At 47.0% G+C, this 22,258-nt stretch overlaps 1 protein-coding gene across 1 annotated transcript in view; it reads left to right on the top strand.

The window, feature by feature from the left end:
* Positions 1-2,329: 2,329 nt before the first annotated feature.
* AZIN2 (antizyme inhibitor 2) overlaps positions 2,330-22,258 on the top strand; it is a 37,097-nt gene continuing 17,168 nt past the window's right edge. The window contains exons 1-8 of the mRNA XM_063106284.1: positions 2,330-2,438; positions 3,107-3,285; positions 5,090-5,263; positions 12,290-12,462; positions 13,416-13,550; positions 14,333-14,498; positions 15,528-15,690; positions 16,911-17,023. Coding sequence (XP_062962354.1) covers positions 3,181-3,285; positions 5,090-5,263; positions 12,290-12,462; positions 13,416-13,550; positions 14,333-14,498; positions 15,528-15,690; positions 16,911-17,023 — 1,029 coding nt within the window. The 5' untranslated portion in view covers positions 2,330-2,438; positions 3,107-3,180. The remainder of the gene's footprint in view (positions 2,439-3,106; positions 3,286-5,089; positions 5,264-12,289; positions 12,463-13,415; positions 13,551-14,332; positions 14,499-15,527; positions 15,691-16,910; positions 17,024-22,258) is intronic.

Here is a 22,258-nt window from a genome sequence, read left to right on the forward strand (position 1 = left end):
GATGCATATTTTGTTTTGCTCTGATTACTTACCCTTGACAGATTACAAATGGACAGACTGTGTTCTGGTTTGTTCCTTCTTACTTCTATTTGTTCATTCACTAAGCATACTGAATGTACCTATTACATGCCTACTATGCATTGGGTGATGAAAAAAGCTGGTTGAGGCAGAACCAGATCACGGCATCCAAATACAGCCAGATCAAAGATAATTAAACAGGAAGTAGAGTAAAAGTTGTTTGGATACTCCTCCTCTCCTATTAGTCTTATCTTTCGAGGTTTCTGCCATGGCCATCTGTTCTACCCCCTCCCAGTCAGTAGAAGCTTGTTCTCAGGAGGACCTTGTTCCTCAGAGAGAGGACAAGAATGCTTGTTCTCCTATAATGGTGCAAATGATGACCAATCTCTCAAAGCATGGACCTGCAAATGACTCTCCTGTAAAGCTTCCTCCTGAAAGGCAGTTTCTATGCATAGAAAACAAGAAGGTTCCAGGCAGAAGGGCCCAGAGAAATCAGTCTGAATTCTCTCAGTTCACATGGGGAAATCAAGCCAGGCAGAAGTGACCCAGGTCCAGGCAGTATGACTCAACCAAGGACATCCAGCAGTCATGTGGCCTCGCTGAGTAGAGAGCAGAAAATGGTTTTCTCTGACTTCATGGTCACTGCCCTGCACCATCTGTGTACTGAACATGTTCTGACTAGGTTGTTCACAGTTCCTTAGGGAGATACTGAGGCAGGGCAAGTGCCTCCGGCTTTCAAAAGGCCTACAGAATGGCAAGGGACATGAACACATAAGGGAGACCAAAAGCCCTTTGGCCCCATTAATTTGAAATGCTGCCTTCATTGTGCACCAAATTCTCCAGGGCGTACAGGACTGTTCTAGACTCTGTTACGTTCTACCACTGTCTCTTCCTGCCCTAGCACCATGCTGTTTTTTTTTTTTTTTTTTTTTTTTTTTTTTTTTTTTGCACCATGCTGTTTTAAAGACTATAGCTTTATATAATTTTTTTTTTTTTTTGGTATCTGGGAGAGGAAGTCTTTCTTCTTTTCCAAGAATGTCTTGACTATTCTCATACAATTACTGCTCCAGATGAACTTTTGAATTAGCTCTTGAATAACACAGCTTGAGCTCTTTTGTTTATGCCAGGAGTTGGGCACTCTGAAGAGCCAGGCACTCAGTTCCTGCCCTTGGGAGCTCACAAACTAGCTGAGAGGTGTAAACAAACAAGAAGCATAAAGCAACAACAGGAATCTCAGTCTATGAGTACCAAGAACCAAATGAATGAGTCCAGACAGACTAAGTACTGTGAGTTCCATTGATCCTTGGGGCTAGGAAAGTCATGGAAGGCTCAACAGAGGAGGTGACATTATCCTGGAGTTCGGTGGATGAGCAGGAGTTTGTCGGTATAGAAAAGAAATGCTTTGAGTTGAGGAAGTCAGAGAAAGCTTCTTGGAGATTGAGACACATTTCACTTCAGAGGTGAGCAAGAGTTCTCCGGGGTCAGATGGTGGGATGTACGAAGGGATTTCCCTGAGCCGGGAAAGTCACAAAAAGGCTCTCTGAAGACATTTTAGCTAGTGTTTGAGTTGGAGGAGTCAGAGAAGATGCCTGGAAGAGGCAATTAAATAAAAAGAATTTTTATTAGAAAAGTAATACGAGAAGATGATATTTGACCTGGGCTTTTAAGGGATGAGTGAGCAGTTCTTGAGGCAGAGAAGAGGCTCCGCCAAACTGAGGCAGTGACAAAAAAGGCTTCCCGGAGCAAATAACAAACCTCTTGGCTTCCTGCCAACTCTCGGAGACCCCCCCCCAAATGCGGGATCTAAGGATCCCACCCGCGTAGACGCTCGGGATTCGGGCCTGCAGTTCCGATTTCCCGGCGTGGGGTAGCCACGGAGAGGGCTCCCTCGGGAGGACTGCGGCGCAGGTTTGCAGAGCGGGTGGGCAGCGTTGAATGCTTTATGTCGGAATCGACCAATGAGATGAGGGCACCCGGTTGCCAGGGCGACCGAGCGGAGGCGGGGCCTTGCCGAAGGGGGTGGGTGGGTCAGGGGCGGGGCCTATATAAGCGAGCGGCGCGCGGAAGGCGGGGCTGGGGTCGGTGGCTGCTGGGCGGGTGGGGCGCAGGCCGCGGGGCCCGAGCCGGGGGCGGCGAGCGAGCGGAGGCGCCGAGGAGCCGATTCACTGGCTGGGGAGACCTATGGGCCGAAGCCGTGTAAATGCGTTTTAAGGCGAGTGCAGGGAGTGGCTTGGGGAGCCTTGGGGAGCGGGCGCCCCCGGTGCTGACCCTCCCCCTGGCCCCTCTTGCCTCCTCTCAGCAGGGGCTTCGGCTCCGCAACTGCCACTCCTCCTCGGGGTGTTGCAGAAGTTTCGAGGTCACCGGCGACCCCCCCTAGCAGCGCGCCTGGCTCTGGCCCCCGCGAAGGAGGACGGGGCTTGGTAAGGGGGTCTGGCGGGGTGGGCGAGACCTCGACCTTGCACTCGGGAGGGATCACCTGGACAGAACCTCGGCCTTCCGTTTTCTCCGGGGAGCCGGCGGCCGCCACCCACCATGGGGCTCCCCCCATGCACGCTTAGAATTCTAGCATGTCAGGACCAGTCCGGCCCCCATTCACAAACGGGGAAACTGAGCCTTCGAGAGGGGTCAGATCGTACCCAAAGTCACGCAGCAGAGAGCGGACTCGAACCTAAGTTCCTGTTCTCAGTCTGAGACTTCTTGGTGTGGCCACGAGCAATCTCTCTGGGTGGGCATGGTCAGGACTGGGGGCACCCTGGAAACTTCTCCACTCCATCTTCTCGGATTTCCTGCTCCCTCTCTTTCCCTCTTCCTAAAACCTGGGAAGGATCTCCAAAACAATCCATTTTACACACTGGGGCAACTGAGGCTCGGAGAGGCAGTGACATCCAGACATAAAATGCCTTGTCCCCAGTCTAGAATCCAGGGTTCCTGACCGTCTCCACCCTTCCCAGTGAACCTAAGCTCCCCAGGCTTGTGCTGGGGGAGGGGTGTGACGGGACTGGGAGCCTGGAACCCTGGCAGGCGGGGGTGGGGGTGTAGGGGGTAGCGAAGCCGGCCCCCCAGTGGTCCCCTCCATCTCCCCCCGCAGTGTGTTGCATACTTTCTAAGGCGGCGGCGGCGCAGCAGCAGCCACATTCAGCCGGTGGGCTCCTCCTCCAAGGCATGGCTGGCTACCTTAGTGAATCGGACTTTGTGATGGTGGAAGAGGGCTTCAGAACCCAAGACCTGCTGGAGGAGCTCACTCTGGGGGCCTCACAGGCCACCACGGTGAGGGCCTGGGAGTGGGGGGGTGGGTGTCCCTGTGCAGGTCTAGCTGCCTCTTCTGAGGCTTCAGGACCCTCATCTTATTCTTTTATTTGTTTAGTATTCAGTCTTTGCAGGAGATTAACTTATTTTTGTCCCCAATTCCTGGTCCTTGTTCCCAGACCTGCCCCTCCAATGTCCCCTGCCTTGAACAGCACCACCACTATCTATTCAGCCCTTCAGGTCAGAAACCTGGGAGTCTCTTCCTTTCCCCTCTCCCTCACCTCCCATATTGAGGCAGCAGCAAGTTCTGCCTCCTTAAATAACCCTCCAGTGTGCTCAGGTAGAACCTCACTTTACAGTTTAGTCCTCATCTCTCTAAGGCCCCCTTACCTCTCCCCTGTTTTATCCTACCCCTTCCAACTGTATTACAGCCCTGCTCAAAATCAGAATTCTTTGGCAATTCCCCATTGACTACAGATCAAGTCAGAGCTTCTCTACCTCCATACCCCCATTTCTGGCCTTCCCTACAGTACTTATTTTGCTCCATCAGAGCTGAACTACTCTATTCGTATTTCTCGAGGATGCCATGTGCTCCATTTTTAAAATTTATTTATTTATTTTATAAAAGATGATTGGTAAGGGGATCTTAACCCTTGACTTGGTGTTGTCAGCACCACGCTCACCCAGTGAGCCACAGGCCGGCCCTCCATGTGCTCTATTACTGTGCTTTTGCCCAGGCTGTTCCCTCTGCCTGGAACATCCTTCTAGCCTCTTTCTTCTCTACCCATTTTTGGACATACCTTACTTCTCGTCAGTGTTGGCTTTTTCTGATTGCTCAAGGCAGATTTTGTATTTTCTTCCTGCATGGCCTACACTGCACTTTGTAGAAACTCCCATCTAGCTTTTATTGTCTTTTTGGTTTTGTTTTTTGGCAGCTGGCCGGTATGGGGAGCTGAACCTGTGACCTTGGTGTTATAAGGCTGTGCTCTAACCAAGCACTCTAGCTTTTATTGAATGGACTTGTAATTTAAGGGGTTTGTTTTCTTCAGATTCAAGCCTCTTCAGGGCTAGAGCCCTGTTTGGTCATCTTTGTCCCTTGGCATAATGTTTGGCTCCAAGTGGGCATAAGTTAAAGAAAAAAAAAGTGTTGCATAAAAGGGAAACTGAGTTCTAGGGAAGGTTTTTTTTGATGTGGTCTCACCCACGGCCTCATACAATGTTGGGTCTTCAGCACATCTGTGATGACCAGTTGTCCACAGGCATGGGTTGAAGTGGCAGTGAGACTACCTCAAGGCTTTATTGAGCTCCTATATGTAAAGGCAGTGGACTGTAGGCCATAGCTTCTGCCTTCAAGGAATTTAACCGTTTTTGGAGCAGATGGATGTATATATAGTTCTGATACTTTGGAAACACACACAAAATGTAGTGGGAGCATTAAAAGCAGAGTTCTTATTGGTTTGGGAAAGATGGCATTTGAGCTGAAACTTGGAAATAGGTTAGGATTTTGCCAGACACAGTGGGAGAAGGGTATTCTGTGTGGAGGGCATGGGGAGATCAAAGGCTTGGAGGAGGGAAAATGATCCAGTCTAGAGCTGCAGTTTTAGCTACACTGAAGGGAGGAACTAGAGCTGGATCACAGAGCCTTGAACGCTAGGCAGAGGAGTTTGCCTTCTGTCCTTAGGTTTGAGGAGCTCTAGAAAACTTTCTTCAGGGTAGCTTTGTAGCCAGAGTTGAACTTGGGGCAGGTACTTGGGAGGACCATGGATGGCATGCACAGGGAGGGAGCTGGGCAAGGTCTCACATCTGTCCACCTCTTGTTGTGCAGGGCAAGGTCTCTGCCTTCTTCGTGGCAGACCTGGGTGCCATAGTGAGAAAGCACTTCTGCTTTCTGAAGTGCCTGCCACGAGTCCAGCCTTTTTACGCTGTCAAGTGCAACAGCAGCCCGGGCGTGCTGAAGGTCCTGGCCGAGCTGGGGGTGGGCTTCAGCTGTGCCAACAAGGTGAGCTCCTGTCCCCACCAGTGCACTGACCCTCGATGCCTACTGAACACACATGTGGCTGGGCTGGTGCAGGTGGGCCTTGGGGAGTGGGAGTGACCTGCAGTTAGCCCCTGCCCTCTGAAGGGCCACCCACTCAGGAGGGGCTTGTGGGATGAGGGAGGGAGAAAAGAGCATGGAATTTATCAGCCTAGAAGTTTCCAATTGGAACCTTGCATGTCCCTGGGTAGATGCATCACATTTTTAATGGAGACTTTAAAATTTCTTGGCATAGAACTATATATCGTATTCTTCTAATTAAAACAAAACAAAAACACCATGATATTGTTGGTTTTATTTTATTTTTTCTTTTATAATCTTAATAATATGTGATTGTGCATTTTCTTAACTCATTCTTTTTTTTTTTTTTTTTGTCTTTTTCGTGACCGGCACTCAGCCAGTGAGTGCACCGGCCATTCCTACATAGGATCCGAACCCACGGCGGTAGTGTCACCACGCTCCCAGCGCAGCACTCTCCCGAGTGCACCACGGGCTCGACCCTTAACTCATTCTTTTAGAGTTTTGTTGTTGCTGTCAGTGCTGTCTTTCTAATTTGATTTCTGCTGTTGTCTTAATTCCCTCCTGCTCTCTTTAGACTTACTTTGCTTATACACTGTCATTCAGTATTCGCTGAACTCCTACCATATGATAGTCACTGTGGTAGGGAGGGCTGGTGATACAGTGTTGAGCTAGACAGATGGTGGTGTCCTTGAGTTGAGTGCTTAGTTTATCTGTTTTCATTCTGTTTTTACTAGATAAAAGCCTTTAAGCTATAAATTTTCCTCAGAGTACAGCTTTGAATATATCTCACTTATTCATTCAGCAAATATTTATGGAGTACTTACTATGGGCCAAGTATTCTAGATGGGGATTTAGCAGTGAACAAAATAAAACAAAAAAAAAGCCCTTCCTTTATGGTGTTTGCTTTAAAAAAAAAAAAAACAAATTAGACAACAAAAATATATAGTCTTTTAGAAGGTAAGTGCTGTGGAAAAGAATCAGGAAAGAGAAGTGGAGAATACTGGGAGAAACGGTTACACCTTTAAGGGGAGCAAGCCTGGTGGGTGTTGGTGTGTGATATCTTGGTCAGCAATATGGCTGGATGTTGTGAGGAGAGTTCTAGAAAGGATTCCTGGAGAAGGAAGGAGAGCTAGACTGAGTAGGATGACAGGGACGCAGCGACTCCAGGTGGGGGAGAAGTATGCACAAGGGGTGGGGTGGTCAGAAGGAGCAGGTTAGCCATTACTGGGGATCAAATGTTAGTACTCTTGGCTGTAGATGAGTCTTTCCCTCTGGTCTTTGCATTAGCTTTTGCTTTGCACACCTCGTTTTTTGTGTGTCTTATGTAAAGTCCTGGGAGGTGCACAGGGGGAGATATTGTGTTGAGGATGCTTGAGGGCCAGCTGCATGCAGCTTGCTGGTAGCAGAGCCAGGATGTCTGCTTTCCCTGCTGCCTTCTGCAGTGCACTGGGCCTCCATGGGGATTAGAAGGAACAGGATCCTTTTCAGTCACCCCTGGTCTAAGGGTGATGGATGGGACCAAACCCCACTGACTAAAGTCGTCTGCCTCTGGAAACCCAGGGGTGAGGCACTTGGCCCTCCAGCCTCTGGGGCTGGCCTCCAAAGGACAGTCTTGTGGGGTGTTAGGCTTAGAAAGACCTCGAAGACAGTAGAGACATTAGAAGCATCTACTGTTTGCTAAGTGCGTCTGTTGTGCCAGGCGCTTTGCCAAGTGTTTTATGTACATGATCTCATTTTGTTCTCATCACAACCCTGTAAGGTAATTATTTTTACCGGGATTCTGACAACAGCCCTGTGTGCATTTAACGTCTAAGGAAATGAGGCACTCTAGGGTCATGCACTGGGAGGTGGCAGCTTGAGTCTAACAGTGTATTCTCAAACTCCATTGCTGCTGTCTTTCCCAAGGTCTACGGGGAGGAGATGGCTGAGCTGGGACTTGCCTAGTGATGGATGCCCCCAGCCAACTGCAAGGGTGAGGGGAGGCCTGAGCCCCCTCCCTGCAGTGGGATCGTGCAGACCTTTTGGTGCGTTTACTGTGAGGTGGCTCCTGGGACTTACAGCTTTTCTTAGAAGGCTGAGGCTGCCCTCTTCTGGTTGGACATAGTGGGTGGCCATGTTTAACAGCACCATGCCTTAGCAGACATTGATTGAGTGGCATGAGGTAGGGCTGGATGTACAGATGGACATGCACTGGACAGGCTGCAGAGCCAAGGCACAGGCCACACCTTGCACAGGGGCTCTGGTCGACCCAGAGGACCTTGTGTCATCTCTCCTGCCTCATTCCTTGCCCTCTCTTGCTGTCTTCCTCAGCATCCTGCCATCTTAAAAGCGTATCCCTGGATACCACATTCTCCTCCAGCCCAATCCCTTGCTCCCCCTTTGTGTCTAAACTCAACTGAGTTGTCTACACTCGTCTCTCTGCACTCGCTGTTTCTTTTCCTCAGCACTCACTCCTTAAACCATTGCTTCCCGGCCTCCACTCTCACCACTCCAAAGAATTTCCTCTTACCAAAGTCCTCACTGATCTCCAGGATCCAACGAGCACTTTATTTTAAACATTAATTGTGAATTATTCACATACGTTGATTCAGTCACCCAAAAAGAAAGTAGGACATCAGCTTTCTGTCTCCACAGATTATTACCATTATGGGTTTATTGTATATATACTATTTAAAAAATACTGTACCTACATAAATGATCCACAGAAAACATGTAATGTTTTGTTATTTTGTAACAAAATATGAAAGGTATTCATGGGGTATGTGCTGTTCACAGTACCTTTAAACTCAACAGGTTCTTTCCATGTTGATGACTTTAGACCCAGTCTGAGGGACACTCCTTGGTCCTCTTATCATCTGGCCTCTCAACAGCATTCAGCACAGCAATCTGTCTTTTTAAAAAATATCCAACAACAACATACACTCCTCATTTTAAAGACTTCACAAATATATAAAATGAAAGGGGACGATGCTGGGCCCCTCCCCACCCTCATTGGGCACTTCTGACAGTTGAGACAGCTTCTTCTGTCCAGACACAGTTGTAAGACATGGTTTGCTTTTACAGGAATGGCATTGTAATCTTTGTTTGTCCTCTCTCTTCTGGAGGCTTCTCCGTCCTCACCTCTGAGGGTCCTGGGCACTGGCTCTTCTGTCTTCTACCACTCTCTAAATGGTAGCGTTTCCTCTGGATTCTGTCTCAGATGGGTCCTCTTGCAGACTCTGCCTCTTAGGGAATTTCATCTTCTCCCATGGCTTTAGATAGCATCACTATGCCACCACCTCTCATGTTTTGATCTCCAGCCCAGACATGTGTATACAGCTGACTTGATACCAGAAGATGCCCCGGACCCGATGTGTTTAGACACATAGTGATCTTCCCCTTCATGAAGGCCCCTCACACATCCTCACCCCTCATCCCACATGCAGTCCACCACCCAGCTTGCCAGCCCTGCTTCCAGAACACATCTCCATGCCTCTGTCCTCTCTCTCAGGGTGATTGTGACAGCCACTGGCCAGTCTTCCCAGAATCCCCTTGGGCCCTTCCTCACTTTGCCAGAGTGATATGCATTTAGACCTTAAAGTGCAAATCTGACCACATCATATCCCTTCTTGAAACCCTTCAAACTCTTTCCCATCACACACAGGGTAAAATATAAATCTATATGCAGCTGTCTTGGTTTCCTTGGTGGCTCCATCCCCCACCCCCCAACCTCGTTTTTCCTGGCTCTGCTTACTCTGCCCCTCTGCCTCAGCCACTCCAGCGCTCTCTGTTCCTTGCTCAGGCTGAGCATCTTCTTGCCTCACAGCCTCTGCACAGGCTGCTTCCTCTACTGAAAACATTCTTTCCTTCCCTCTTGGCCTGGTGGAGGCCTCCTGTAAGGTTCAGCTTAAATTTCTGACCCTCAGGAAGGCTGTCATTCACTCCTTACACCCAGGTCTTCCTGTCCCGCATCCTCTAGCATCCTGTACTTTTTCTTCATGGCTCTTGTAATTTATAATTCCACCATTACCCAGAGTTCACTTGTGACTGTCTGTCTTCTCCACCAGCCCGAAAGCTCCATGGGGTCAGAGATCCTGTCTGCTTTATTCACCACTTGTTTTCATGAGCACCTATTGCCGAGCCTGGCAACTCAATAGATGCTCAGGAGATACTGTCAGTGTAGCAATAAACTTGTATTCTTTGTTATAGTACTGTGGTTAAGAGCTGCTGTGTCAGGGTCTGACAGAATCCCAGCTGTGCTGCTGATAAGCTGTGAGACTTTGGAGAAGTCACTTAACCTCTCTGAGCTTCTGTTTCCTATCTCATTAGATTATTATGAAGATTAAAGCAGAATGTACATAAAATATTTAATGCGATGGCTGGCATATAGTAAGCCTTCAGTGAATGATAATATTTGTTCTTTAAATATTTAAAAGCTAATCACAGTTCCCCAAAGTGCTATCATTGCTCCATCCTCTTCCTCTGGTGAGGAAGCAAGAACACATTTTCACATCCACTCAGGCTCAGGGTGGGGGGCACGTCTGCCTCTGGGAAGCAAGATGTGACAGCAGCAAGTCCAGTTCTGGATTTGGACATCTGTGTGCTGCTCTGCTACTTATTGGCTATGTCACCACAGGCTCTGAACTCAATTTTGTCCTCCATAAAATGTGGCCAATAAATATTTCACGGGATAGTTATAGGCATTATATGAAATAATGCATATAAATACTTAGTATTGAAAAGTTGCTAAATTAAAATTAGTCTTTTTTTTTTTTTTTTTTTTAAAGATGACCGGTAAGGTGTCTTAACCCTTGGCTTGGTGTTGTCAGCACCACGCTCAGCCAGTGAATGAACCGGCCATCCCTATATAGGATCCGAACCCTTGGCCTTGGTGTTATCAGCACCGCACTCTCCCTAGTGAGTCACGGGCCGGCCCTAAAATTAGTCTTATTACAAACTCAGGATGGCTAAAAATGGCTTTTATGTCTCCTACCATGTTTCAAAACTGGCTCACCCTTGACTTCTTTCCCTTATTCATGGAAAGTCAGACTTGAGTTTGAAAGTTGGTTTTGCCACCCACTTGCTATGTAGCCTCTCTGGGCATCAGTTTCCTGCCCAGTAGAGTGGAGCTAACACCCATCTGAATGGTTTCTTGTAAGGGTTGAATAAAATAGCTAATCTAAAGCAAGGGTCGGCAAACTGTGGACAACCACTTGATTTTGTAAAGTTTTGTTGGATCACAGCTGTGCTCATTTATTTACGTATTGTCTATGGCTGCCTTGGTGCTGCAATGGCAGTTGAGTAGTTGCAACAGAGACCGGCTTGCAAAGCCTAAAATAGTTACTGTGGCCTTTTATAGAAAAAGTTTGCCAACAGCTGATGTAAAGCATCTCATTCAGGGCCTGCTTGTGGCAGGTGCTCAGTGAACATGGTCACTCTCAACGTGATCACGATCGTCATCCCCATCATCATTGTCTGTATCATTAATGCAGCAGCCAGGTGGAGATGTGTTCTGCGATGGTGAGGAAGAAGAGGCCCTGGGGAGAGGGGCTGAGCAGCAGTCGCCTGCACACCCAGCACAGTGCCATGCGCAGAGCAGGCCTTTGGAGTTGGGTGATCTCCGTCAAAAAGACTCTTGGTCTGGTGGACTTTCTAATATACGAAGTAATATTCTTATTTATTAAGGTGACAAATAAAAGTTGCATATTGTATATATTTATGGTATACAACATGATGTTTTGATATATGTATACATTGTGGAAAGGCTAGATCAAGCTAATTAACATATGCATTAACTCACATAACTTATTTTTTGAGGTCTACTCTTGCAGCAATTTCTAATTGTTAACTCTAGTCCCTGTGAGGTATAATAGATCTCTTAAACTTATTCCTCCTGACTGAAATTTTATATCCTTTGACCAGCATCTCCCTCCCACCCACCCCAGCACCTGGCAGCCACCATCCTACTTTCTGCTTCTTTGAGTTTGACTTTTTCAGATTCCACATATAAGTGAGATCATACATATTTGTCTTTCTGTGGCTGGCTTATTTTACTTAACATAATGTCCTTCAGGTTCATACATGTTGTCACCACTGACAAATTTCCTTCTTTTTTAAGGTCAAATAATATTCCATTGTGTACATATAACACATTTTCTTTACCCAGTCATCCCTTGATGGACTCTAAGGTTGATTCCATATCTTGGCTCTTGTGAATAATGCTGCCGTAAGCAAGGGAGTGCAGATATCTCTTCACATACTGATTTCATTTCCGTCAGATATATACCCAGTATGGAATTGCTGGATCATATAGTAGTTCTCTTTTTAATTTTTGGGGGAACCTCCGTTCAGCTTTCAAATATTCTTTAAACATTTAAATCTGCCAGGAAAATGTATCAGAAGCCTGTTGTCAGGCCTACCATGAGTCCATATAGTGCCTTGGTGTGAATTAGAAAATGTACCCCTTCCTTAAGACACTTAATTGTTACAATAGACATACTGATTTTGTTAGGGTGAGATGCTTTACTGCCAGGAAGTTTTGTATAATAATAAGTATACAAATCTACCCTGTATTTGCTGTGAATGGGACCCCCCCTGCCCAGGATTGTGCGGTGCACCACCTGCAAGGCTGTATGTGGCAGCCTTGTCTGTCAAAGAATGGCAAATCAGCATAAGTCCTAATTTCTGTATATCTGTTGTATTTTTTTTTCCTTTTTGTGACTGGTCGTACCGCGTTCAGCCAGTGAGCGCACCGGCCATCCTTATAAAGGATCCGAACCTGCGGCGGGAGCGCTGCTGCGCTCCCAGCGCCGCACTCTCCCGAGTGCGCCACGGGGTCGGCCCAATATATCTGTTGTCTTAAAGCGAGGCCCACTTGTTATGGACCTCCCCATTGTACAGCTAAGACTTTGTCCCTCATCTGTGCTTCCTTGGGCTCCATGGGCCAGTAGTTCCTGGTGCTCCCTTACCACCACCTTTGGGATCCCACAGGCAGAGATGGAGTTGGTCCAGCATATTGGTGTCCCTGCGAGTAAGATCATCTATGCCAACCCCTGTAAGCAAATTGCACAGATCAAGTATGCTGCCAAACACGGGGTCCGGCTGCTGAGCTTTGACAATGAGCTGGAGCTGGCAAAGGTGGTGAAGAGCCACCCCAGTGCCAAGTAAGTTGAGAATCACTCAGATGGGGAGCCTGGGCTGGTGGGTAGGGGCGGAGGAACCTGCCCTGGACCTGGCCCCAATCACAGGAGGTGGAGGTGGGTACTCCTGGACTCGACCCAGGATGCCAGGGCCTGACTAGAATAAAGGCAGAAACAACTGGTTACAGCTTCAGGCAGAGGGAGCCCATGGTATTACGGAGGTCAAAGTCAGAGGCTTGAGAGAGCCGGAGGGAGTGGTCAGGAAATCTTCACAAAGGAGGTGGTATTTGAAGTGGGCTTTAAGGAATGAATGGAATTTGGTGAGGGCATAAACATTGAACTGTGTATATACAAATGTATGGAAGTAAGAAACAGCATGGGGTGTTTGAGGGATAAGCAGAAACATGGTGTAGCTAGAACATAGCACATGAGGAGGGGGTGAAGGAGACAGTGAAAGACACTGGTCACAGGACAGGGACCCGATGCAAAGGGGTCAGAGCTGGATGTTTTGCTCTGGCTGTGGTTTTACATAGTTACTGGATACTCTAAGGATTCCAGGGAGGGACCTTGGGGTGGAGGGGAGGCCAGGTGATGGGCCACTCTGCTTCATCCAGAGCAGCTTCCATCACGATATTGGGGTTCTCATTAAGACTTTGTTTATAAAATGGTTCCTCTCATATATCAAAAGGTTGAAAACTGGTGTGGAGGCTCATTGGGAGGAATTGGAGCTGCTTGGGGGAGAGCTGGTGAGGTCTGGAGCATGGCGGAGGCTTTAGGGATGGGTCCAAGGACATTTAGGGGATGGATTAGACAGAACTTGGAGGCTGATTGGCTGTGCAGGGAGAGGAGGGGTTCAGGGAGCCTGTGGGGCTGGGCAGCTCTGAGCCATGCGGGTTCACAGCCCTTGATTCAGAGAAGATGTGGTGGGGTGGGGAGGCAGGGTTTACCCAGCAGAGGTGCACTGCATGTCCCATCAGGATGGTTCTGTGCATTGCCTCCGATGACTCCTACTCCCTGAGCTGCTTGAGCCTGAAGTTTGGAGCGTCGTTGAAATCCTGCCGACACCTACTTGAAAATGCCAAGAAGAGCCACGTGGAGGTGGTGGGTGTGAGGTGAGCACCAGGAACCCCCACCATCCCCACCCACACCAGGCCCACTGCCTCTTTCACAGGAATTAATCAATTCCATCTGAGACCTTCCCCAGGGTCTCCGTGCAGAGCCTGTCCCTGGGCCTGGAACTCTGCCATTTGTGAATTTCCTCTCTTTGGAAAGAAGGTTTGGAATGGCCCACAGTCCCCAAAAGTTCTTGTCCTAGGAAGTTTCACCCAGGGACCTAGCTTTGAAGGAGTTTTACCAGCCTGTAGGCCTGATCTGCCTCTTTTCTTGCAGGGATATAGAAGAAGTAATAATAATGACCTAATATACAGCTTCGTTTATTCTGCACTTAGGATGTACCAGGCATTGTGCTAAGTGCTTCATGTCCATTATCCCACAGCCTGGTGTGGTATGGGATCTTATCCTCACTTTATAGATGGAGAAACTAAACCAAGGCAGGCTGCGTAACTTGCCAAGGCCACACTGCTGCCTGAGAGGCATATCCACATCTGGCTGACTTTGGGACCCTGGCTCTTGTCCCAGAGGGTTCATCTCCAGAGGCAGCATGGAGGGATTGGAGGAGCACCAATTGCCAAGAGAACTTGGTTCTAGCCTCCTATCTACTCCTCACTTGCCATATGGCCCGTCACAACTCATTTAACATTTCAGGTCCTCAGTCACTGTATCTTTAAAACTGGCACAGTGTCCCATGTGCCTGCCCAAGGTTGCTCCTGGCTGGGGCCGAGGTGGTGGCATGTGAGGACTGGCATGTAAGCCAAGGTTCTTCTTCCTTTTCCAGTTTTCATGTTGGCAGTGGCAGTCCTGACCCTCAGTCCTATGCTCAATCCATCGCAGATGCCCGGCTTGTGTTTGAAATGGGCACTGAGCTGGGCCACAGGATGCACATCCTGGACCTTGGTGGTGGCTTCCCTGGCATGGAGGGGGACCAAGTGAGATTCGAAGAGGTAATCCTGGAGCAGGTAGTGTTGTGCTGGGTTCTGTGGGTGGGGGTAGGAGGTAGGGAGGGGTATAATGATCATATGGAGCCCACTGTGGGCTGGTCCTATGTGCCACATGCTGTACTTTGCGCTTTACCTGGATCACCTCACTACTTATTAACCTGTGCTACAGCTGAGCAAACTGAGGCTCATGGAGGTTACATCATACACAGTACTGCCTGATTCCAGCCCATGCATTTAACCAGCCTATTTAAGGCTTAACCAGGACATATTTGCATAAGCCATAAAGCTCTTTGAGGGTCTGGGTATGCCCTATTCACCCTGATGAGAAATTAGGTGGGAAGGCAGGAGAAGGAAGAACCAGGCTTCGGTCCACTTCCAGGCAGTCTGTCTGCTAACCACCTGTGAGATGAAGTCAAGGAAAATGTGTTGCAGCAATCTTCAGTTCAACCACTAGGGGTCGTTCTCCATAGAAAAAGCCTGCTTCTGGAATATCCAAGTCTGGGAATTGACCCTAAGGAGGTAATTTAGGTGGACACAAATAATTAGTCTCAAAGATTAGGGTTGCGGCTTTGTTCATAACAGAAGTCTAGTGGTCCTCCTAACACTCGGGATCCATCTAACACTTCCCTGGTCCATCTAACACTCAGGATTAGTTAAATTATGGTACGTTTTTATGATGAATACATATGTAATTGCATTTATTATTTAACAAATTGGTTATTTATGAAAGAAAGATCCACATCAGAGCTTCTGGAATCTGAGAACCAAGTGTTATATGAAGAATTCCTCTTTCCATTGTGGGAATATTGAGGAGAGTAATTTATACAAGCATGAGGCTCTCAACCCAGCCCTGTCCCCTCCTACCTTCTTGGCTAGCTGTCTGCAGTTACCAGCTGGGTCCTTAGCAGCTGCCAAGTCTTTCTTCCTGAAATGAAAGAAGCTTTCAAGAAATAGACTTGGAGCTGTAGCAAGTCTTCAGCATAAACCTCACATTTCAAACATATAATTGTCCCCCCATTCCCTTCCCAACAGATTGCTTCTGTGATCAACTCAGCCTTGGATCTGTACTTCCCAGAGGGCTGTGGTGTAGACATCCTTGCCGAGCTGGGGCGCTACTACGTGACCTCGGCCTTCACTGTGGCAGTCAGCATCATCGCCAAGAAGGAGGTTCTTTTGGATCAGCCTGGCAGGGAGGGTAGGTGCCAGGTGGGCAGCAGAGCCCTATTTTCCCCCGAAGCTGGGGACAGTGGCTGGCTGAGCAGGGTCTGGTTTTAGGCCCAGTAGCAGGGGATGGGGGAATCTAGAGAATGGGTCCTTGCTTTAGGGAACTTATGATAAATTTCCCTCACCCCCAAGACACTTATTTAGCATCTTTTTCCTAGGCGTGTTCATATTTTGTGAAGATTGAGATCAAAATAACCTTATGGAGAATAGATACTTTATTGATCTCATTTTACAGGTGAAGAAACTGAGAGTCAAAGAGAATGCAAGTGAATTGCTTAATAGCTAGTAAGAGGCAAAGCCTGTATTTGACCCCAGTTGTCTGCCTCCCCTTAAAAGTACAGGCTCTTGCTTACCCTACTACTTACCATATTGTAATGAAAATAATTAATGATAACTATTAAGTCCACTTTACAGTACATAGGCTTGTTAAGTCTCTAGCCTAAGATCTCACAGCTGTTAAGGGGCAGTGTAGGGATTCAAGTTCAGGCCAGGCTGACTCAGAGCTGCTGCACCCACAAGTCAACATCAGCACTCTTCCCTACACTTCCAGAAAGATCAGTCTTCCCAGCAGCCCTGTAAGTGAGGGGTGTCAAGGACTCTAATCTTGGGGCTTTGCCCTCTGCTCTGGGACCCTCAGGCAAGAGAGCCTCAGGACTGTGTGCTCTTCCCCAGAAAGAATTCATGTGGAGGGGTGGCGGACTCCAGACAGAGTGTCCTGCGTGTGTGTATGTAGGGATGGCATTCTTCTGGCCTCCTTTATAGACCTGGGGGTTGTCCTATCTAGTCCAGCCAGGAAACCTGGCTTCTCAGGTTTCTCATTTCAGCGCATCTAGTGACCTGTTTTGTGCCTCTGAGCAAGTGGCTTAACCCCTTGGGGTCTCGAGTTTGGGTGGGCTGCTCTTCTGCCTTTTCTGGGGCATCTAGGGGCTGGGATGCAGGCAGAGTGGTGTGTCCTGGGTACGGTTGCTCAGCTGCAAGGGCGAGTGTTCCCAATGCAACAGTGGACCCATATCATTAAGAGGATGGCTGTTGGTGGCTCCTCTTGTGGGACCCACCCATAGTGGAGGAAGGGGCAGCCTTTTGGCTTTACAGACCTTTTATCCTTGCTGAGACCACCATTGTGCCAGTTCCCCACCACCACCGCTCTCACATTGCTGCTTGTGCTGCCCCTGACCCCACCCCTTCCTGCAGAGGAAAATGGTTCTTCCCACAAGACAATCGTGTACCACCTTGATGAGGGCGTGTATGGGATCTTCAACTCAGTCCTGTTCGACAACATCTGTCCTACCCCCATCCTGCAGAAGGTAAGCCTACCCCTCATGGGCCTGTTTTCAATTGTGTGTTTTTCAGTAACATTTGCTGCATTTCTATTTAATGTTTAAAAAGTAAAACATATTCATTGTTAGGAAACTGACAACAAGGATGAAGAAGGTTATCACTCATAACCCCACCACACAGAGATAGACTCTTTGAACATTATATTTCTTTTCATTCTTTTAAAAATGTATTATACTTTTTTCCCATAAAGTTGGGATTATATAGTTTTGTAACCTGCTTTTTTCATTTATATGGGGTGTAGCTATTTTCATGCCATTAAGTAGTCTTTGACAACATGCTTTTTTGATGACTGCATAGTATTTTAGCCAGCCTAACACTAGTGGTTGGCCATTTGGTTTCCTGTTTTTGAGCGTTATTGTCTTGACATAAATCTCTAATTACTATTTGGGGTAAATTTCTAGAAGTAAAAAGAAACAGTTCATCTGTAATGGGTTTTTCCACATTAACAGAGGGACAGGAATAGACAAAACATTCCTCCTAGCCTGTGGCACACAGCCAGGGCCTCTAGAAGCTTTAATGAGCATCCTTAAGAAGGGAAAGAAAATTAGACACACTGTTGTATTTTTGCATCTCTAGGCTTTTATTTGTGTGGCTTCTATTCCTGAAAGGAAACTTTCCTTAAAGTGCCTAACCAGCACCTAGACTCTTGTGATCACTCAGTATGTGTTTTCTTTCCCTTCCTGTCCCGTCTAGTTTTTCAAGACCCAGTCAGATGAGTAAGCCTCTGTGATGAGCCAAGGAGTTCAGAGTTTTCTACTCTGACACGCTAGCGTTGCCTCCATTCTTGTGGTAGCCCACATCCTACTGCATGGAGAAGTGACCAGGCCGGCCTAGGCCCGCCAAACTCAGGTTACAGAGCAGGCAGCATCTGCTTCCCAGTTCCTCTCCCTCTTTGGTCCCCCTCTTTCTGTTGCATGCCATCTCTGACCCATTCTCTGTTCCCTTCGTTAGCTTCTCAGAAGAGCAGGACTGTGGTCCCAGATTATTGCCACGCCCCACCTCCCTGCCAGGATCTCTGCTTTGACTAATCTCTAGTTGGCATTCTTGACTTGGACCAGGATGTCACTGACTCTGTTTGTGGTCTGTGCTTTTCCTCCCCTGGACGATGCTGCAGTTTCTTCCTTCAGGCTGTCAACTGCTTAATGAGTCTGTCTGTGTGAGCAGATCCAGGGTGGGGTCCACAGTCTGGTGATAGAGACAGATGTTGTATAGACAACAACATACATAATAAGTTAGCTCCAGCTGTGCTGGGAGTGTGTGTCAGAGAGACTCAGACTGGCAGGGGGTATCTGTACCTTCTTCCCCAGGGAAGGTCCCCCTCGTCAGTGGGTATGGCAGCTTTGAGACCCTTCTCTTCAGGCCTGGGGACTTTGTTTTTAAGCCTCAGGTATAAAAAGTTGTATTAAATATAATCCTTGGCTCAAGATATACTTCTTGTCATTGGGCCATGCTTGGCTCTTTTTTGTTCTTTGCTTTTTTTAATCCAACAAGTATCTGGGTACCCTTAATAGGCAAAACACTGTGCTGAGGTCTGCAGAGGATAGCAGGTGAGTAAGAATTGTGTGCGCCCTGGAAATACAATCCTGTTGGATAGGAACGTGTGTGTGTTTGTGTGTGTGTGTGTGTGTGTCTGTGTATGTGCGAGATTAGTACACAAGGTACAACAATGGCATGAGAAAAGTACAGAACAAATAGCATTGGAAATTTTTTCAAAAATCTTTTAATATGTATCTCTAAAAGGTAAGGACTTCGAAAAAAATCATAATTTCATTATCAAATTAAAAAATTAACAATTCCATAGTATCCCCCCTCATTCAGTCACTGTTCAGATATTCCCAGCTGTCTCATAAATGGTTTTTATAGTTGATCTGCTGAAATCAGCAGCCAAAGGTGGTCCACATAGCACATTTGGTTGCCATGTCTCTCTCTTAACCTATCAGTTTCCCCACCCTGTTTTAAAATTTTTTATTTTTTAAATAATTTATTTGTTGATGAAACTGAGTTGTTTGTCCTGTAGAGTTTCCTGCATTCTGCGTTTTCCTGACTGGTGAATTTCCTGGATTTCCCTTTAGTGCTACTGGACATGTTTCTCTGTACCTGGTATTTCTTTGAAATTCAGTAGTTAGATTTAGCAGTTTGAATAGATTCCCAATCAGTTTTTGGATAAAAATACTTCACGGGAGGTCCTGTCTTTGTTTTCTTTTTAGTGTAATAAGTATCCTTATCATTTTACCACCTCGTCCCTCTGTCACCTCCCATGCAAAGTCATCACTATCTTGGCTCATCCATTATCATTCTCTTGCTTTCTTTTTAAAAATACAAGTATAGCTTTATCACATCCAAATCTATTCCTAAAATGTATTTATAATTTATAATTTTGTACTTGGTTTTTTATTGTTTTATTGGGGTTTTTTTTGGCAGCTGGCTGGTACAGGGATCTGAACCCTCGACCTTGGTGTTATAACTCTGTGCTCTAACCAACTGAGCTAACCTGCCAGCCCTATTGTACTTGTTTTTTACTTTATAAAAAAGGTGTTATGATGTATGTAACCTTTTTGGACTTTTTCTCCCTTCACATCACAGTCCAAGATTCATCAGTACTGCTGCATGTCTCCAGAGCCCATTCTTTTCACTACTGCTGGTGACTATGCCACAGTTTACTTGTCCTTTCTCCTCGGAAGGCATTTGGATTGTTTCCATAGGTCTTTGCTATGGTGAATACTGTCACTATGAATTCTTGTTTCTAGCTCTGTGACGTGTGAGCAAGGAGTGGAATGGCTGGGCGTAGGGCTTCATGAGATGGTGCCAAACTGTTTTTCAAAGTGGTTGTACTAATTGACAATACCACCAGCAGTGCATAAGAGACTCAGTGGATCTACATTTTCCCAACACTTGGTATTGTTAGACTTAAAACATTTTCCCAGTGGAATGGATGTAAAATGGTATCTCACTGTGTCTTGATCTGCATTTCTCTGATCACTAACAAAGTTGGACGTCTTTTTGGATATTTCCTGGCTATACATTTTTCCTTTTCTTCCAGCGACTCCATAAGTTGGCTACTGCTCTTCATGTTTGAATGTGTCCCGAGTGGTCTGTCTGCACTCCCTGCCCCTGCCCACTCAGCTCCCATTTGCCCTTCGAACCTCTCCAATCTGGTATCTGTCCCACGACTCCACAAAAGAGGCTCTGGAAAGTCACTTCCGTGTTGCTAGATCTTCCATATGGCTCTTCTAGCCTTAGCAGCTGATCCTCCTCCATTCTTCACACTTGACTGTCTTGGCTTCCGTGGCGACATCCCAGGCTTTGCCTACTCCTCTGCTGTTCCCACCCTGTCTCTCTGGCACTTCTTCCACTGCTCACCCTCTACATGGCGACTGTCTTGGGCCTCAGTCCTTGATCCTTTTGTGTGTCTACATGCACTTTCCAGGTGAGCACTCTGGCCTGAGGCGTTCAGTATCTTCTGTACCCTAATTATTCCCAAATTTATCTCTCTATCTTGGATCACACCCCTGAGCTCCAGACTTGTATATCTGACTACCTACTTGACCTTTCTACTGGGATATCACAAGCATCTCACATTTAACTTGTTTAGAACTGAATTCTTGATTTCTAACCAAAAACTTCTCTCAGTAAATAGTACTGCCACTAGCCAACTGTTTAAGTTAAAAAGAAGTTGGCATTATTCTTGTTTCTTGCTTTCCCTCTCTTCCCACATGCAGTCCACCTGCAATTCTTGAATCTAGTTCCAAAATACATTAAAAAATTTTTTTTAATTATTTTAATTTATTTATTGAATCAAAATTGATTATACGTACTTTGGGGGTTCAACATTGAGATATGTTGATCAAATCAATATTACTAGCATATATATTGTTACAGATCATAATTATTCTTTATGCCCCTTGTCCAATCTCTCCCCATCCTCCTCTCCGTCCTCCTCTCCCCCCCCCATTACCCTAGATTTCTTCTCTCCTTCTGAAAGAATGATGGGTTATTCTGTTGATTTGTTGCCTAGATGATCTGTCCAATGCTGAGAGGTGTGATCATGTCCCCCAATATTATCATAGAGCAGATGCTTCTTCTGTCACTCTGAAATGGGCTTTGTGGAGAGAGACATCCTCTTCTTTTATCTCTGCTGGTGACTCTCCTTGTGTCAATGCACTCCAGTGCATTGTGGACCATCTGCATGGTAGTTGTGGCGTCTAGCTGCTTTTGCGGCAGCCGTGGTTATTGTGGTGGTTGTGGTGGGCCACCCACATGGAGGGGACGTTTTTGGCATGCTCCTTGGTGCTAGTGGTATGCCTGGTTGTGGGGTGTGTCTGGGCCACGGCTCCATACCTCAGGTCCCCAGGTGGGCCCCAAGGTGCTGGTGCAGTGTTCCTGGTTGTGGGAGGGGGGTCCCTCCTCGACTCCATGACTCGGGTCCAAAATACATTTTGAAGTCATCTAGTTATTTTTCTGCCACCACCATCACCTCCTGCCTGGGCTATTGCCATTACCACTAACTGGTCTTCTTGCTCCTACTCCAGCCTTCTTACCATCCATTCTCCACACCACAGAAAAAGTCATCTTTTAAAAACCCAGACTTCATATACCTCCTCTGCTTAAAACCTTCTGTGGCTTCCCATTGCTCTCAGAATAAAATCCAAACTCCTCATTATGGCCAGCAAGGCTCTTGCCCATCTTTCTAGTTGCCTCTGTCCCCAGTTCTCCCCTCACTCACCTGCTCCAACTCCACTGGCCTCCAGCCCCACTGGCCTCTATTCCTGGAACACCAAAGTTCTTTCTGACCAAGGGGCCTTTGCATTCACTCTGCCCAGAATGCTCTTCCACTCACTCCTGAGATGGTTGCCTTATTCTCTTTTATTATGTCTCAGCTTCTGACTGCCCTCTCCAAAATGGTCTCACCACCCACCATCAGATAATTTTGTCACCCTGTTTATTTTCTTCATAACATGTTATAGTCTGTAATTATCTTGTTTTTGTTTACTTGCTTACAGTCTGTCTTCCCCACTAGCAGATAGGCTCAATGAGGGTAGCTACCTTGTCCAGTTTGTTCCCTCTGAATTCTCAGTGCCTGGCTCATAGTAGGTGCTCCATAAATATTTGTTGAATGAATTATGAATGAATGACTCATTCACTATACTGTGAGACCCTTGAGGGCAGAAACTGTTCACATCTGTTTCCCCAGTACAGAACTT

The sequence above is a fragment of the Cynocephalus volans genome, chromosome 8 (genome assembly GCF_027409185.1).
Source record: "Cynocephalus volans isolate mCynVol1 chromosome 8, mCynVol1.pri, whole genome shotgun sequence".
NCBI lineage: Eukaryota > Metazoa > Chordata > Mammalia > Dermoptera > Cynocephalidae > Cynocephalus > Cynocephalus volans.